The 17,957-nt window shown below is 45.7% G+C and overlaps 1 protein-coding gene across 1 annotated transcript in view; it reads right to left on the bottom strand.

Annotated features, from left to right (window-relative positions):
- Positions 1-17,957, bottom strand: part of LOC126538462 (DNA mismatch repair protein Msh6-like) — a 463,753-nt gene that overhangs the window by 433,627 nt on the left and 12,169 nt on the right. The window contains exon 2 of the mRNA XM_050185304.3: positions 13,670-13,862. Coding sequence (XP_050041261.2) covers positions 13,670-13,862 — 193 coding nt within the window. The remainder of the gene's footprint in view (positions 1-13,669; positions 13,863-17,957) is intronic.

Genomic DNA, 17,957 nt, shown 5'->3' with positions numbered 1-17,957 from the left:
TTTCAATGAAAAACACAGCACCGCATGGCAAGAAGCTAGCGAACGTAGAAACAGCTAGGATTAGCATTGCACGGTGGTGGCTACAGCTGCCAGCGGATCTGCATGCGATAGCACCGGTTCGAGGCAGCGAGATAATCAGAATGGCGGCGGTGGTGGCTTATTAATGGATTTCAGAACTGCAGACAGGGCAACATACATTGAGTCTGTGGAGTACATGGTGGTGCTGCAAAGCCGCGCGAATTATTGGGCATGTCCGAAAAATCGAGCGTCTGGAAAATCTGTCTTAGTTAACTACTCTGGCAATACCTCGTGCCGATGACACAGCGTCAATGACGATTCGTTGCGATTCCTCTGTTACTGGAGCCAGCATTAACATGACTTTCTTTCCCTTTCAATAAAATTCCAGCTAATTTTCCCTGGTACAGTGCAGTCCACTTATAACAATATCAAGAAAGACGAAAAATATGATCGTTATAACCGATGATCGCTATATCTGGACTGCAGTTATAAAAAAATTTAAATAAAATAAAAAACACGGAACATACCTTTGTAGCTCCGAACTCAAATTCGCTACTTGCTATAAAGAATAGATGATGTAGAAAGTAGGCTATGAAAAACAAACTTTATTTCTAGCGCCAATGACCGTGTCAAGGGTTAGGCGCGCCGAAATAGCCCGAAATCTGCACTTGCTTTTGCGGCAGCTTCAGTTTCACAAACGCGGTGTGCATGGATTCCAGCTGCTGTGCGAACACTGGCGGCAATCCTTTAGCATGCATAAAATCAATTAAGGAGTCGATCGACGACGGTGCACTTTGCGTGGACATCATGGTCGGGGTCAAGGAGCCACTGTCAATCTCGTTGTCACTGTCGCTGCTGCCGTCGCCACCGTCGCACAACTTTGCCGTCTGTCGAGACAGCACATCTTCGGCGATTGCCTCGTTGGTGACCTCATCACAGAACGAGGCAGCACTGTCTCCAGTCAAAAATTCCTCCATCGACGCACCACCTGTGTCAACAGTAGGAACGACGGCGACTTCCACCGTGTTGGTCTCAGTGGGTTGGGGAAGTTTGTCCTGACGCACAAAGCCCGCCTTTTTGAAGCAGTTGTACATGTTTGACTGCTTTACTTCATACCATGCACCATAAACGAAGCGCACAGCTTTCAAAAGGCTGATCTTCAGGTCAGGGGGCCCGTCTGCATGACCCGACGTGCCAGGAGCTGCGCGGTCAATGGCTAAAATTAGCCACTCCAGAATGCGCCGCCGATACAAGACTTTAATGTTGGCGATCACACCGGCGTCCAAGGCTGAAGGCCTGCCGTAGTATTCGGAGGCAGAAACATCAATTCGACAGATGTTAGCTTCGGTTAACGCTGTGTGCGCTACAGTTGTCAAGTAGCAACACTACTTTTCTTCCTTGGCCTTCAATTAAACTGTCGAACTCGAGCAGCCATTCTTCGAACAGGTCGCGGGTCATCAACGCCTTCTTATTGCTGCGATAGCGGACCGGGATGTGCCGATTCTTAAAGTATGTTGGCTTCTTTGATCGCCCGATCATGAAAGACTCGAGACGATGGCTCCTGTCCATGCTAACGCACAGCAACACGGTCACCCTAAGTTTCGAGTGCTTCCCGCCGGGGCATCGATCTCCTTTAAGAGCGCAAGTCTTCGACGGCAACATTTGAAAAAACAGAGCAGTTTTGTCGCAATTATATATGTCCTTCTCCGCGTAGCGCTCCAGCACGCCGGGCAGCTTTGTCTGCAGCCACTGCTGCTTTGCCTCTGTGTCCAAAGACGCCGCTGCCCCTACCACGTTTTTGTAAAAGATTCCGTGCCGCTCTTTAAAGCGCTGAGTCCAGCCTCCCCCAGGCTCAAAATTTGGGCGTCCCAGAAGAAAAGAAAAGTTTTTTCGCTTTGGTGGCAAGTATTGGCCCACTAATAGGCACATTATGCGTGCGAGTATGATGAACCACTGGTAAAGCACCTCTTCAACATCGGCGTACAAAGGGTCTCTAACCCTTTTCCGCTGATCGGCATGGCCGCTGATAGCTCCTGCCTTCACAATCACGGCACTCCCGGTTTTCAAGATGGTTGATATCGTCGACAGGGCGAGCTCATACTTCTTCACGAGGGCGCTCACCTTGAAGCCGCGTCGAGAGTCCTGCAGAATATCCATCTTCGTGTCAAGCGACACAGCTTTATGCTTTGTCGGCGCCATCTTCGAACTGGGTTGTACCATTAGTTGCACGCTTCTTTGGTGGCGTCAGCCTGCTATCGCGAGAGAGAGAGACTGAGTGCAGGACGGGCGCCACCGCGCCGCTTTGCTTGTAGCTTTTTTTTTTTTTTCTTTCTCTTTCGGAGCGACTGTGGCCGACGCGCATGAAGCAGCTAGCACCATCTTGTGGCGCGCTGCGCCTACTCAAGCACTCTCCAGTGCGCGGGCGGCAAGGGATGCGCAGCGTGGTAATGGCGGCAGATACGAACTTACTGAGGTAAACATCACCTCGTCTCGACATCGTTCGTTTCAGAGAACTAAGCAACGCAAATGTTACTATTATTTTGCATGGAAAAAGCCATCCAGACGGCAAAATTTTGATCGTTATTTCCGATATGCGGTGAATAACCATTGTTATAAATGGTTTTTTTTCCCCATAGACCTAATGCATAAAATGACACTCTCATGTCGACCCATAGTTATAACCAATATATCGTTATATGTGGTATCGTTATGAGTGGACTGCACTATAGAAGCACAAATTCCCCGAGTTTTCCCTGAGTATTTCCAGACTATTCAAATTCCCTGAGATACCCTGTCAGATAGAATCCGTGGAACCGTCAAAACTGATCAACTAAGCGAAAATAAGTGATATTCAAAATTATAATGCGAGAAATACTGAGGAAGCCGTAAAAAATGGACGCAGCCTGAAATCAGTGAGAAGGAAACGTAGCATAGGACAAACCAAGATGTATGCACTGAACAGCAAGCAAGGTAATATCAGGAATCTTGAAGGTATAATAACTGCAGCGGAAGAATTCTATACTGACCTGTACAGTACCCAGAGGACTCGGGAGAACTCCATTTGCATGGCAACTATAAAATTCAAACAGCGCTAAACGACAGGACCAGAATGAGGAGGAGACAAACACGGCGCTGAACTTACAACTGATTTATTTGAAGTAAGAAGTCAACATTTATACGTACAAAACAGGGCACGCATGCGCCCGGTCAAACATCGATGATCAGATGCAAAAATCGGACTGCCAACATTCGCACGCGTTGTACCTGCCTAGCAATCTACCCTTTATGCAGCAATGCCATTTCTTTCGCTGACAAGATTAAAGATGTTTTGCTAACGCAACTATTAGATTTTCTGATGATATGAAATGCTTCAGCGACTTCTCTGGTAGTCTTGTCACTATGAAAAAATAACAATTTTGTATCGTCAAAGAAAGGTACGCATTTACAAATACTGCAATGGTTTGCCAGGTTAGTGTTTTTTTTGTCTAATGAATTGGCATGCTCCATTAGTCTAATATTGATGCAACGGCCTGTCTGGCCTATGTAAGTTTGGCCACAAGATAAAGGAATTTGGTAGACAGCGCCCTTCTTGCAACTGATGTACTTATTGACATGATTGACCTTGCAAGCAGCATTCCGTTTAACGCCTTCCTGCTTCCTCTGAACTGCTGCCGCTAATTTACCCAGCTTCATCGGAGCAGAAAAAACAACCCTCACACGCTGACCTCGGACTAGATACCGAGGTCAGCGTGTGTTTCACGAGTGGTGTGTGACCATTGACCATCTCACGGAATTCCTTTGGAACACGGTCCGATCGTCCCTTCCGAAAGGCACAAGTATTCCTGCAGAAGGAAAGCTGCTGGTCCTAGGAGACATCGTTCTGGATTCAAAGCATGAAAAGACCTTGCGCCTTGGACCTATGTTTTGCCTCGACCCGGGTCTGAGAACCGTTGAAAAGTTGGCCTTCGCCCATAATGTGTCATCTAAGGCTCAGCCCGAGGACAGAACTAGGTGTGTATCAGAGTGTGCCGACGCTGTGGCTAGTAGTAGCAGCCCTAAAGTGCGCAGCAATAGATTTCGATTGCTGGTGGATTACTTGGTTGATAGCCGTTTGCGCGTCGTACAATTTGACAAAGAAGGTTACTTTGTCGTACTTTCTGAGGAACAGTTTTCAAATAAGGCGCTTGAGGCAATAGGCAAACATTTTAAAGTGACTAGTAAGGAACCGGTAAAGAATAAGAAGGAAGCCGTTTCATTATTGAAAGGCATGGGGCTTCTAAGTTTGACAAATAAAGTTAAGGAATCAGAGCGCTCTTTGCTTGAAATTTTCTTCTCGGCAAAAACGCATAAGCCCAGCATTCCTTTTCGAGCAATAGTCTCTGAACGCCAAACTTGGCAATTGGTGGTATCATCTTACCTCCATAAGCATTTGTCAGCTCTTTCCGTGACTGACCCGTTTGTTGTGCCTAACTCGGAGGCAGTTGTAAAGTTTCTCTTGCAGGAGAACCCGGCTTCGTGCTTTGGTTTTAGCATAGACGTGGTCGATTTATTCTATTCCCTTCCCCATAATCAACTACTGCAATGTGTTCAGAATTGCATCTCAGGCCAAAACAATGAGTGCGCATTCCAAAATAATTGTGGCATTTCGAGTGGATCTTTCATGGAACTTTTATCCTTTTATTTAGGGAATTACCTATGTAATGTGGGAAGATAAGGTATTCAAGCAAAAGTCGGGGATGTGTATTGGCGCAAAAATTGCCCCAATACTTAGTAACATTTTTCTGAGTTATGTTGACAGAAAAATAGAGAATGACTTAAAGGGAAGGTTTATTCGAATTTTTCGATACGTGGACGACTTCCTAAATATAGTTAAGTCTAAGGGTGCTGAATGTGTGCCTGACTTACTCGATGTTTTTTCTAAGCATGGGTCTGGACTGAGCTTCGCACATGAGATCCCACAGAGCAACGTCCTGCAGTTCTTGGATCTGAGTTTGACCTTTTTATCTAACCATTTATGCTGGCGATACGCTCCCAGGAGTGAAAGACCTCTTGTAAACTACGCGTTTTGTCACTCTAAGGTTGTTAAATTCGGAATTGTAACAGAATGTATTGGTATGGCTGTCAAAAAAATCGTGTACTCATCAAATGTCCAGTAGCCTGATGGTCCAAGCCCAGAGATGCAGAGAGGCCGGTTTTCCTGATTCTGTAATTGTGGCTGGTGCTAATAAGATTATAAAAACGCTGAAATGTTCGGAACAGCCCAAAGAAAATGTCACGGGGAAAAAAGTTGTTGTCATGCCTTATGAGCACGCGTTGTCACATCGTTTTAAGAGAGTAGGGGCCAAGTATGGTGTGAGGGTTGTTTTTTCTGCTCCGATGAAGCTGGGTAAATTAGCCGCAGCAGTTCAGAGGAAGCAGGAAGGCGTTAAACGGAATGCTGCTTGCAAGGTCAATCATGTCAATAAGTACATCAGTTGCAAGAAGGGCACTGTCAACCAAATTCCTTTATCTTGTGGCCAAACTTGCATAGGCCAGACAGGCCGTTGCATCAATATTAGACTAATGGAGCATGCCAATTCATTAGACAAAAAAGACGCTAACCTGGCAAAGTATTGCAGTATTTGTAAATGCGTACCTTTCTTTGACGATACAAAATTGTTATTTTTTCATAGTGACAAGACTACCAGAGAAGTCGCTGAAGCATTTCATATCATCAGAAAATCTAATAGTTGCGTTAGCAAAACATCTTTAATCTTGTCAGCGAAAGAAATGGCATTGCTGCATAAAGGGTAGATTGCTAGGCAGGTACGACGCGTGCGAGTGTTGGCAGTCCGATGTTTGTATCTGATCATCGATGTTTGACCGGGCGCATGCGTGCCCTGTTTTGTACGTATAAATGTTGACTTCTTACTTCAAATAAATCAGTTGTAAGTTCAGCGCCGTGTTTGTCTCCTCCTCATTCTGGTCCTGTCGTTTAGCGCTGTTTGAATTTTATAGTTACCATGCAACACCAACTCGCCCAATCCGCTGCCCTTCTGCAGTCCATTTGCAATGATAATGAACTGGATACAGAAACTCCTATAACTAGAGATGAGGTCAGAAGGGCTTTATGAGACATGAAACGGGGAAAAGTGACAGAAGATGGAATAAAAGTCTAAAAGTCTAGGAGACATAATGCTTGAAAATCTGGCGGCTCTCTATACAAAATGTATCAACTTGGCAACACGGTCTACAGGAGAAAGCCCCCTCACCGTCACCAACATAGTGTCATCGACACACAGCATCAATCGGTAGTAAAAAATAGAGTCGTATTCTCTTCACATAACGTCAAGCATCAAAATTATATGGGTATCTCTTCAACTAGGCTACCGCAGAATAATCCTAGGCGCATGCTACCGACCGCCTAATGCCTCTCCTACATTTGTTGCAGAGCTTCACGATACAGTAAAACCTCGTTAAACCGTACCCGCTTAAACAGTAGTTTCGGTTTAAATGTAGTAAAGTCAATTCCCCGACTCAGCGGCCATTGAACATAATGTATTTAGTATCCGCATAAACCGTACCAGCTTATTGCGTACGCATCGGTTAAAACGTAGCCTTTCCACTTTTCGTCGCGCAAACACGGCGGTGCGTCGTCTCCACCGGGCGGTCCGGCAGAACAAGCCTCAGAGATCGGTACAACGGCCTCGAAACGCCCTGTGCGTTTGCACGTGAAGCCGCATCAACATCAACATAATTTCGACGCCGTTCCAGAGAGCGAGAGCGTCATGGCGTCGCGCAAGCGAGGACTCGCATCATGCCGAAGCTCGGATAAAAAAGACGCCGGGTGCTCAGCATAGAAGAAAAATTAGACATCGTCTGTGCTATCGAACGTGACATGAAGTCGGCGCTGGCCCGCGACATGGATCTGCTGTTGACTACAGTGTGTGGCATTTGGAATGCGAAGTTGCTCGGCAGCGCTGCTGCGACCGCAAAGAGATGTCGGCTACGAGGTTCGACTTTTCGCCATCGTTGCCTCTGTTGTTGCCGAAGTGTCGACTAGCGACAGTGATGAGGACGACACGGAAAGCGACAGCATGGGCGATTCAGGCCCGACAGTGGCAGAAGCTGCGCGTTACGTCAGCCTCGTGAATGCAATCGTCGCAACGAGAACAGGGGCGCGATAACGTAACTATTCCAAACCAAAAGTTTTCCGAACTCCGGCACCCGGCAATGAAAAAGGCGCCCCGGAACTTATGCAGCACTAGTGCGCGCGTACACGGAGAATACGTAACGCCAACGAGGAATCTGCCGTGCGAGTGTTTGCCGAGAGGAGGGGGGCTGGCTGAGAAGCTGGCACGCAGCTTGAGTAAGTTTGAGGCTGCTATCGTCGCGCTAGGCCGCCGCGGCATCAAACGAAAATAACACTTATGTCGCGCGAAGTGAATAAATACTGCATGTTTTTTCCCCTTTCATCGCACTCTCTCTGAGTTCCGTTTTCTACAGGTAAGTGGGCGATCTCATGCTATTTCGGTTAAACAGTACTACCGTTTAGTACGTACTTTTTCCGAGCTCCGGCCAACTACGGTTTAACGAGGTTTCACTGTACCATTAATGTCATAGTAACGCGTTACCCCCGTCATCTATCTTTCTATTGGGTGATTTTAACTTTCCAGGCATCAATTGGTCTTCGGTGCAACCATCCTCCTCTTCGGCGCTCTGCAAGGAATTCACTAATTTATGTTCACTATTCAATCTTACCCAAATTGTTACTCAGCCTACAAGAATTACTGAAGTTACAACAAGTACAGTGCTCACGGAATGAAACGCGACAGCGACTATTTGGTAGAAACCTGCATATGTGCGGAGAACTCGAGAGTACCATGTCATGTCGCTAGGAATCTGGTCACTAAAGGTGACTCGGACTCCGCTCTAAGTGTACGCACCGAAATAACGTCGATGTGACACGAACTGCAGCCGGTGGAAACGAAAGTATGGGCATTAGTTAGCCCTAAATTGACGCTTTTCATTCCGTGAGCACTGTACATTAGACCTCATACTAACAACATCCCCAGAACTGTGTTCAGAAATAACCTACATGCCCCAGTTAAGCGACCATTCTTTGCTAAATTTTTCTGTAAACATTCCAATACACAAACCTGCTAGTCACACTAAAATAATACGAATGTATCATCGCACTGATTTCAACAAAGTTAATAATGAACTAGGCTCTTTCCTGGCCACCTTTTTCGACAAATTCGATTCGCGATCGGTGAACGAAAACTGGCTCTTATTCAAGAACAAAATCTTAGATCTCACCAGCCGTTTCATACCCACTCGCGTAATATCTGATCACCTGCATGCGCCATGGTATAGGGCGCATCTTAAGCGCTTGTCTAACCATAAGAAACGCTTCTTCCGTTCGGCTAAAGAATCACACACTGAACATCATTGGTCCTGTTATCGGTCTGCAGCTTACACTTACAATTCTGCGGTCGTGAACAGTAAAGAAAATTACCAGAATAGCACTCTACCGGGTATGTTGCTCTATAACCCAAGAAAATTTTGGAGCGCCATTAACCCCTCTGAAACGTCTAGAATAATACTAACGAATTCAAGTGACGAACCTATATCCGATACTGCCTGTGCAAATATACTGAACGATGTTTTTTCGAGCTTTTTTTCAAATGGTGAAACTATGGATTTCCCTCAACTGGATCATAACAACTTCCTCCCTGTAGTCAACCATCCTGAGGATATAGCTAAAATAATTGACAATCCTAAGATATCTTCCAGTGCTGGTGTCGATTGCATTACTACAAAGTTGCTGAAAAGTAGTAAAATGTATTCATCACTTGCCTTAACTAAAATATTTCAGCAATCATTGGAAAATGGTGAACTACCGGCCGATTGGAAGATAGGTAAGGTGGTTCCTGTACATAAATCTGGTAGTAAACACTCGCCTTTTAACTACCGGCCCATATCTATTACCAGCATCCCATGCAAAATCTTAGAGCACATACTCTTTTCATATATTGTCACTTTCCTTGAATCAAACTCGTTTTTTCATCCTTCTCAGCACGGTTTTAGGAAATCCTATTCATGCGAAACACAGCTACTCTTATACCCCTGTCACACGGCAAATCTAATGTCATTTACAACGAATGACATTCGCTGATAATGCCATTTGTTTGCTGTCACACGGTAAAACGTAATGACATTCGTCGAAAATGACATTTACAAACGAATGAGTTCGCCAAACTCATTCGCATTCCTCTGGAACCGAATGTGTATCCTCGACACCACGAGTGTACCAGTGTTTCGCAAACACTACATGCTTCTTTCTTTGTTTTAACAAAAATCACTATTATTCTATCAATTTTATTACCTAATTATTGTTTTAACGACATTGAAGTCCACCACGTGCGTAAATACAGAAAACTACTCTCAGTCCAGTGACCAGACAGCCGTCTTTAGCTTTTGCTGCAGCAGTCGTGTTGGTTCGCACCGGAGCATCGGCCACGGCCGCTTCAATTGACTTGGCGTAAAAGCATGCGAGTGTTTTCCTGTGGCACGCGCCAAGAATGAGGATATTAGAAACCCGCATGCACATCAGAACGGCGATGACATGCAACTGCCCTTCTCGTACGACTTTAGCAGATGTAGCGGACGCGCCTATCGTTCTCTTCGCCCTGTTGCTTGCCTTAGCTTTGGCTTGGCTTGGCTCGACTCGACTTCGCTGGCAATGTCGACAAATTAGCGATCGAACGCTACAGTTTGAAAGCAACGATAATGTATTCTAGTGGAATTTAGCATATTGGAAAATAATTATTGGACAAAAGTGGGTTTGAGGCGTGTCTTTTTTTTTACTATCGTTATTGTCATCATTTTCAAATGACATTAGTTTTCCCCGTGTGACAGCACGCTGTGATAATGACATTAATCGCAACAAATGCCATTTGTTGGAAATGACATTAGATTTGCCGTGTGACAGGGGTATTATTCACACACAAACTTCACGCAATTTTAGACTGCCGCTCTATCGCCGACTGCATCTTTCTAGATTTCACGAAGGCATTTGATAAGGTTTCCCATCATCTTTTGTTACTAAAGCTGCGCATGGTAGGATTAGACACTTACATTCTAAAATGGCTTGAAGTGTTCCTTACCCATCGTCAGCAATTTGTTTCCGTCAACAATGTTAATTCCACCGTTCACCCTGTTCTTTCCGGTGTGCCCCAAGGCACCGTCTTGGGGCCCCTGCTTTTTCTTATATTTTCAACGACTTACCCAGTAACCTTCCTTCTTCTGTACATCTTTTCGCCAATGACTGCGTCCTTTTTCGGCAAATAACAAATGACAGTGATAAGCACATGGTTCAGTCTGACCTTAATGCTATCTCAACATGGTGCAAAACTTCGAATATAACTTTAAATGCTGAAAAGTGCAAACTTATGCGCATCTCTCGTGTTAATAGTGAATTGCCAGATATAATCTTAATGGTGTGTTACTTGATCCTGTTACAAGATACAAGTACCTCGGAATTCATATTACGTCTAACCTTAGCTGGCATGCGCACATTGAGCACATCACTAACAAAGCTAATCGCATGCTCGGATATCTGAAACGCAACTTTCACGCAGCCCCAACTAGCATCAAACTTCTACTCTATACCACACTCGTACGTTCACAACTAGAATATGCTTCATGAATCTGGGACCCTGGTGTTAAGAGTTTGATCGACCTACTGGAGATGGTACAACACAAATCAGCGCGGTTTATTCTCTCTTACTTTCGGCATACCTCAAGCGCAACCACTATGAAGACTACCCTGGGCCTAACTTCACTTGCATCACGACGCAAAATTGCACGCCTGTGCTTTTTTTCACAAAATATTTCATCATGAGTCTATTGGCTACGAGTTACTTCTTCGCCCTTCATATGTTTCATGCCACACAGATCACATACGTAAGGTAGGCATTTCTACATGCAAAACTAAAACAGTCTCGGATTCTTTTATTCCTCGCACGTCATACGACTGGAACCACCTTCCTTCCTCAATTGCCACAATTCCTGACCCTGTATTGTTTCGGACTGCTGTTACCGCTTCTATTGAATGATATAGTATTGTGTTGATCACTTATTCTAACTTATCTATGTCTTGGTTCTTACTTGGTTCTTATTCTAACTTATCTATGTTCTCTGCTGTTTCTTGTATTTTCGGTGTTATTATGTATTACCCACTCCCCGCTGTAATGCTTTGCCCTGAGGGTAAAATAAATAAATAAATAAATAAATAAATAAATAAATTTGCAAGCACTCATTGAATTGCAGATTCTGTGTCAATTTTATTTTTTTTAAAGTGGAAAAAAAAAACACATTTAAGGCGCAAAATGCAGTTCACCAATCTGCAACTTAGTGAAAATGGTATGCACTAACCGATATGCCTTCTACAAGCCACTACACCATAAGCGGTCAGTCAATACATGAGCTTAATGGGGGCTTGGCCGGGGAACTGTAGCAACTAAGTCATAAGTGGGTATGTACTATTGACGAGGTTTTACTGTACTTGAATGTCCCAGGGCAGTTTCTAATCAAGTCTTGAGTTTAACTCGATTTCTCAACTACTAAAGATCTGTTCATGATAATATTGATGCCTTAGATGTTCTTGAGCATTAATCTATCACTTTATCTTGACTTAATATTTGCCTTTAGTGTCCCTTGAAGTTTCGTGTGCACATTCGCTCCTTCTCCTCGGCAAGGGAGACACTGACGGTGTGTGTGTTTCAGTGCCTTTCACTCTGCTACACCAGTGGCAGTTGAAAAATATGCTGAGCTGATTGCCACTTACCGAGCGGCGACCACAAGCGTGGAGAGCATTTGCTCTCCGCTGCTGAGCAAGTGCATTCTGAAGACACTATAAAAAGATGCCCCCGACAACGGACTTGAGCCTTCTGCACAAGCTAGCTCTCCGTCACAAAGCTTGTGCTCAGTGCTCCACAGCAATATAATAAAAAATTATTTGTTTCTTGTTACGTTGATCGTCTCTCGTCTCTGCGTAGGCCCCTCCCTCCTGGTCAAGCTCTAGACTGCTAGGCCCATGCTAGCTCCAGGGTCTTGGATGACCAGTTTTAACAGCGCAAACACAGAAGGTGAACCAGCACCAAGCACTGGTATCTCCTGCTCAATGAAGGAATGGTAACACTTAAGTAACCTAAACATGTCCTTATCCCAGTCTACAATAGTCCTTGGCGTCTTCAATGCGAAAGTCAGGCAACCCTAGCCTATGGCTGCGATGTTATCAGAAAGGCGCATTCTTACAGACGTTAGTCGTCGCATCTTTCTTCCGAGTCCAATATGTGTCGGATCTTCATCATCGTCGGTGTTCTCGCCGACTTCGTAAGTGTTGCTGCCTTGGTGTTAACTAGTCAACTCGTCCGTGTCTGATGCCGGTGTCCCTAACTCCGTCGATGACAGGCCTAACCGACGAGGCTGGGGTGCCACAACTCCGGGTTTCACTGCTACTTCTTCAGAGTGCTAACGTGACGCCTCGGGGACTATCGTATGCGCTGGTCTGCCTCTGCAGGGGGATCCTTCCTGGAGTGCCCGGCACTACCGTGAGAGTCTGCAGCAGGTCCAAGGAGCCTCGCTCGAACGTTGCCAAGGTTGGCGGCCACACCCTCAGTCGCCAGCATCACAGATTTGACCGAACCTCCATGGGTACCGTCGCCAGTGCAATGCTGATGCTACGACCTTCTTGGCCCAGAGCCACGTTGATAATCCCAGCTCGGCACCACTTCTCCTTCAATCACAGCTCAGGTCACGCGCCTCGAGGGCTCGTGCCGTTCGGACCGATACGAGCACATCGTCCTCTTCTTCCTTTCTTTGCTGCATGCCTCTTACATATGCACAGTCCCACCGTTTTAGAGCCTTACTGGTTTTAATGATACCCAGATGTAACAATGAGCAGCCCCAGCACTTAACTTTTGTGTGTGTTCTATGGTAAAATAAAATGCTGACTACAATGTTCCCCATGCCACATTATTGGCTACAACAATCACATGGCAAGGAAAGAAAAAAGAACACAAAATGCTGAAAACAAAAGTCAGTTTCGCACGAATGGCGTAGCACTGAAGCGATAGCAAAGTATTAAACTGCATAGCTCGTAGCATTATCGGCTGTATAATTGCAGGAAACATTTACTTACTAATTAAATTAGCAAGCATGGTGTTGTGTGTACACAGGCAAACATGAACCAACCTCACTCGATGACCGCAAACACAGGCTGTCACAAGATTGGCACAATAAACAGCGCAAACCAAGGGGAGCAAACACTTCTGCTGCCTCTCCCTTCAGAAAGTCTTGGAAATGTTAGATTACGTGACCCCCAGCCCTAGGTACTTACAAAGGTGGCGCACAGACAATGCATAGAACATTTTACATACAGCTTGGCATGTTTTATAGTTCCAAGACAAATACGAACGCCGTTTGGCATTCGTATTTGGTCATTTGTATTATGGCCACCTGTCATGGACTGCTTGCCATAATGTGAAACCCAAGCAGAAAGCTTCACCACTTTGTTCAGCACAGATATGACCATTCAGTCGATGCCATCAGCCAATGGTGTTATTGCACACCCACAGCCAGTGGCAGCCTCTCTCCCCAGACTCACCTGAGCTTGACCCATGCTCGAGAGGGAGAAGAGTCAAAAAATCGAACATGCACCGATGGTTGCGTGGCATGTTCCTTGACAAAGGCACCCCCCCCAGGAGGTGCTGACACCATGGCTGGCCAGTAGGGGTAGCCTTCCAGCTTGGCCCAAACCAGGTCATGAAGACGGTAAGGACAGGACACTCCTGTATCACCTGTCATACGCACAACACTACGTTACAAAAATGTACCACACATTATCAAAGCACGTGCCCATAATTTAAACAATACTCGGTCATCTGGAAATGCGTCCCACACCTTTCCAAATTAGGCACTCCAGAATGCAACAGTTCTATCTGCTGCTCAAAAACTCAAATGCAGTTTACAAAGCCAGGTTATAAGGTTATTGCAGGCAGGCTGCTCCAGTGTTGTCTAACAAGTGCAGCAGAAGCATTGCTCGCAGAGCTAAGACCAGAATGTCAAAAGCTAGTTTATCTCCTTGTAGAAAAAACAGCGCAAAAGAGACAAGGACAAGGAGAAGACAGGTACAACGAACAGGCGCTATTTGGACAGACGCTATTAGTGAAATGCGCCCATCCATTGTCCCTGTCTTCTCGTCCTGATCTCTCTTGCGCTGTTCTGTCTTCAATTATGTAACATCAACTCAGCCTCATCAAGTTGCCTAGTTTATCTCCAAAAAGGAATCCTAAGATAATGGTAATACTAAACGTTCACAAAGTGGCACACAATCTAAAGAAGATTGTTGTGAAAGCGGAGATGCAATTTCTTAATACACCAAACAGACTAGGAACCCTTTGCGCAAAAGTTAACAGTGAAGCACAAAAGAATCTAAAATGCGAAAAAAGGCACTTCTACAAATAGGACTAATGCAAGATATGGTAGTGCTTGAAACTTCATTTTTATGAAGCCAATGCCATACAGAGTTCGCAAAGTATTTGCGGACACTGCTGTGAATCACCATAGACATTAACATTCTCACTATTCGTTTAGGTGCTTAACTTCGTCTTCACCAACCCTTCTGTCACCTACCTATCTAGCACATTAATTCGAGATATCAGCTTCCAGTCTGACTAGAGATGAAACCATGCTCTGTCGTAGTCACACCAACCACAGTGAAGCAGAGATCCCAGTCTTTCAATTTTCACTTCATCGTTTCTTTTTGGAGTGAGACAACGTTTTATAACGAATTATCAACTGCGACAAAGAGAAATATGCACTGCCAGTGGTCAGACTCCATTCAGGCAGTCAAGTTTCGCCAGCAGATGGAGGCCATGGTGAGTGAGAACCCAGAAAAGCTAATTATTGCCACTGCAAAGCAGCTTCAAGTGGCAGAGTTAACAGCCATACTTTCTATGCACAATTTCCTTAGGCACATTCCAAAATAATAGATTTATAATAGTAATAATTATAATTTTATTTCCAATCACATGCAGAAGGTGGAGGACACAGGCATGAAATGCCGCCAAACAAATTGGCAGCTTGACAAAGCCACAAGCGCCCACTTTGGCAATGAACAGTGAACAGCAATGAATACATAGTTCGCTCTCAGCCATTGCCGACCTTTCACACAAGGATGAGGTTCGGGTGACTATCACGGCGACAGCACGCAGTGTGCGTTCACTGTACATATTCGATAAAGAGATTGTGTCTTTAAACCATTGTGTGCTTTCTGTTTGCCCAAGATTATTATTTTTACAGTAAAAAAACTTCCTTCATTTCAGGAGTGCTCACAGAAATATGCAGGAAGGCTTCGCATGCTGTTATTGAGTGCCGACTACCTAACCTACGAGGAGTGCGCCACATTATCCCTCGCACTACGCAAGAGAGCAGTTTCCAATAGATGGCGACTCCGTAAGTCGTCCCCCCAATACACACTATATGTGAACAGACGGAAGGAATAGTGAAGCTGTCAGGGGGAAGTGAAGCTGTCAGGGGGACCTCCTGTTAAACAATGTATGGAACAAATAAAGCTAGTGCAAGCACTAATCGCAGCATTGGGCTGTGGAACATGTTGGCCGATTGAAATTTTCTAGATGTAGGAGGTTTGGGTCTATTCCATGACAGCCATTTCCCATGTGTCATCCCAATGCACCTATGCATATTCAACCGGTTTTCCTCCTCCATCCCTCCCCTTTTTTCTATCTTCGTTTGTTTTAAATTCTGAAGAAATTACATATTGTTACGAGGAGAAAAGATGCTGGACAATATAGTTACAAGATATATACAACAGGCAGAGGACAGGCATACAAGATGGAGCCTGTGCACACGACTATCGGTGATCGGCGTCTTTGTCAGTCCTCTCAGCATCGTTCACTCCTACAGGGTCTCGTAGCATGACCCCCAGCGGCGAAGGGGCTGTCCCAGTGCTTGGTAGGTTTGAGTGATATTGCTTCAGTCTAGCGACGTGAACGATATCAGAGGAAGATCGCGCCGTGGAGGTATCGAAAGGTTGCAACTCATAGGTCACGTCTGTCACTTGACGCAAGACACAGTATGGGCCTGAGTAGGGTGAAATCAGTCTCCCGCAAAGACCAACTCGCCGTGCTGGTTTCCAAAGAAGCACGATGTCACCAGGGTTAAAATGGGCATCGCAGTGACAAGTGTCATATATACGTCGTTGCTTTTCTTGAGAAGTGGTCAGACGCAGGCATGCAATCTCACGTGCATCAGTCGCTCTAGATATGGCATCTTGGGCATATTCTGACGTTATATCGAGAATGGCTGGGAGGATCGTGTCAAACGGTAGTATAAGGTCTCGTCCATACAAGAGAAAAAATGGAGAGAAACCAGCAGAACCATGGTGGGACGTATTGTAGGCGAATGTGACGAAAGGCAGACCAGCATCCCAGTCACAGTGGTCGATGGAGATGTACATAGCGAGCATTTCTGTGATAGTCCTCTTGAGCCACTCCGTGAGGGTGTTGGTCCGAGGATTATACACCGTTGTAAACTTGTGCTTTGTAGCATAGGTGTGCAAGATTTCCTGGACAGCCTGTGAGAGAAAGTAAAGTAGCAGCCCCGGTCAGTAAGGAGTTGTCGGGGAGCGTTGTGGTGAAGTATCACTCCGTTGAGAAGGAAGCCAGTGGCATCGGTTGCACAACTGGTACGGAGAGCTCATGTTATCACGTACTGGGTGATGTAGCACGTAGCAACTGCTATCCACTTGTTCCCACTAAGCGATACAGAAAAAGGGCCAAGAAGATCAAGACCAACTCGAAAGAATGGCTCAGATGGTATTTCAATGGGCTGAAGATGGCCAGCTGGTAGGGCTGCTGGTTTTTTGCGGTGCTGAGAAGATTTACAGGAGGTGACGTAACGGCAAACGGAATGGTAAATGCCAGGCCAGAAGAAATGACGCTGAAAACGGCCCTCTGTCTTTGAGACTCCCAGATGAACGGCGGTTGGTACATCATGCAACAGTGCGAGCATAGTCTCATGCACATGCTTGGAAATGACCAGGCAGTTCAGGGCAATCAGGGTGCATGTTGTAACGGTACAATGTGCCATCTTGCAGCACATACATACGGTAAAAGAGTGAACTTGGCAGGTCCGTCAGGCTGAGAATGCCTCTTAGATAAGGGTCGTGTCGTTGCTCATCGGCAATGTCACCAAATGTGGTAAGCATGAGGACGCAAGTTGACTCACCGGTCTCAGGCTGGTCTGGTGGGTCTACTGGATGACGTGACAAGCAATCAGTGTCCTTATGGAGTCGACCTGTTTTATACACCACTGTGTAAGAGTACTCTTGGAGCTATAGAGCCCACCGACCGAGACGTCTAGCTGTATCTTTTAAAGACGAAAGCCAGCATAGGGCATGGTTATCAGTGAAAACCATGAAAGGCCATCCGTAGTGGTAGGGGCAAAATTTACTTACTGCTCAAACGAGCGCGAGGCATTCACGTTCGGTGATCGAGTATTTGCGTTCGGTTGGCGATAGAAGACCACTAGCATACACAATGACACGGTCACAACCGTGCTGTCGTTGCGCCAAAACAGCACCGATACCATGGCCGCTGGCATCGGTGCAATCCTCCGTAGGGGCGGACACGTCAAAGTTGCCGAGAATCAGAGGCGACGCGAGTCGTGTCAGCTCAGCAAATGCACTAGCTTGGTTGGGACCCCAAACAGAAGTCACGTCTTTCTTAAGAAGTTCCGTTAGAGGGCGTGCAATGTCAGCAAAACTTCGCACGAATCTGAGGAAGTAGGAGCAGAGGCCTACAAAGCTGTGAACATCAGTTGCGCAGGTGGGCACAGAGAAACCCTTGACCGCACGAACTTCCTCCGGATCA

The sequence above is a fragment of the Dermacentor andersoni genome, chromosome 4 (assembly GCF_023375885.2).
Source record: "Dermacentor andersoni chromosome 4, qqDerAnde1_hic_scaffold, whole genome shotgun sequence".
Taxonomy (NCBI): domain Eukaryota; kingdom Metazoa; phylum Arthropoda; class Arachnida; order Ixodida; family Ixodidae; genus Dermacentor; species Dermacentor andersoni.
This window is presented reverse-complemented; position numbering and strand designations above follow the sequence as displayed.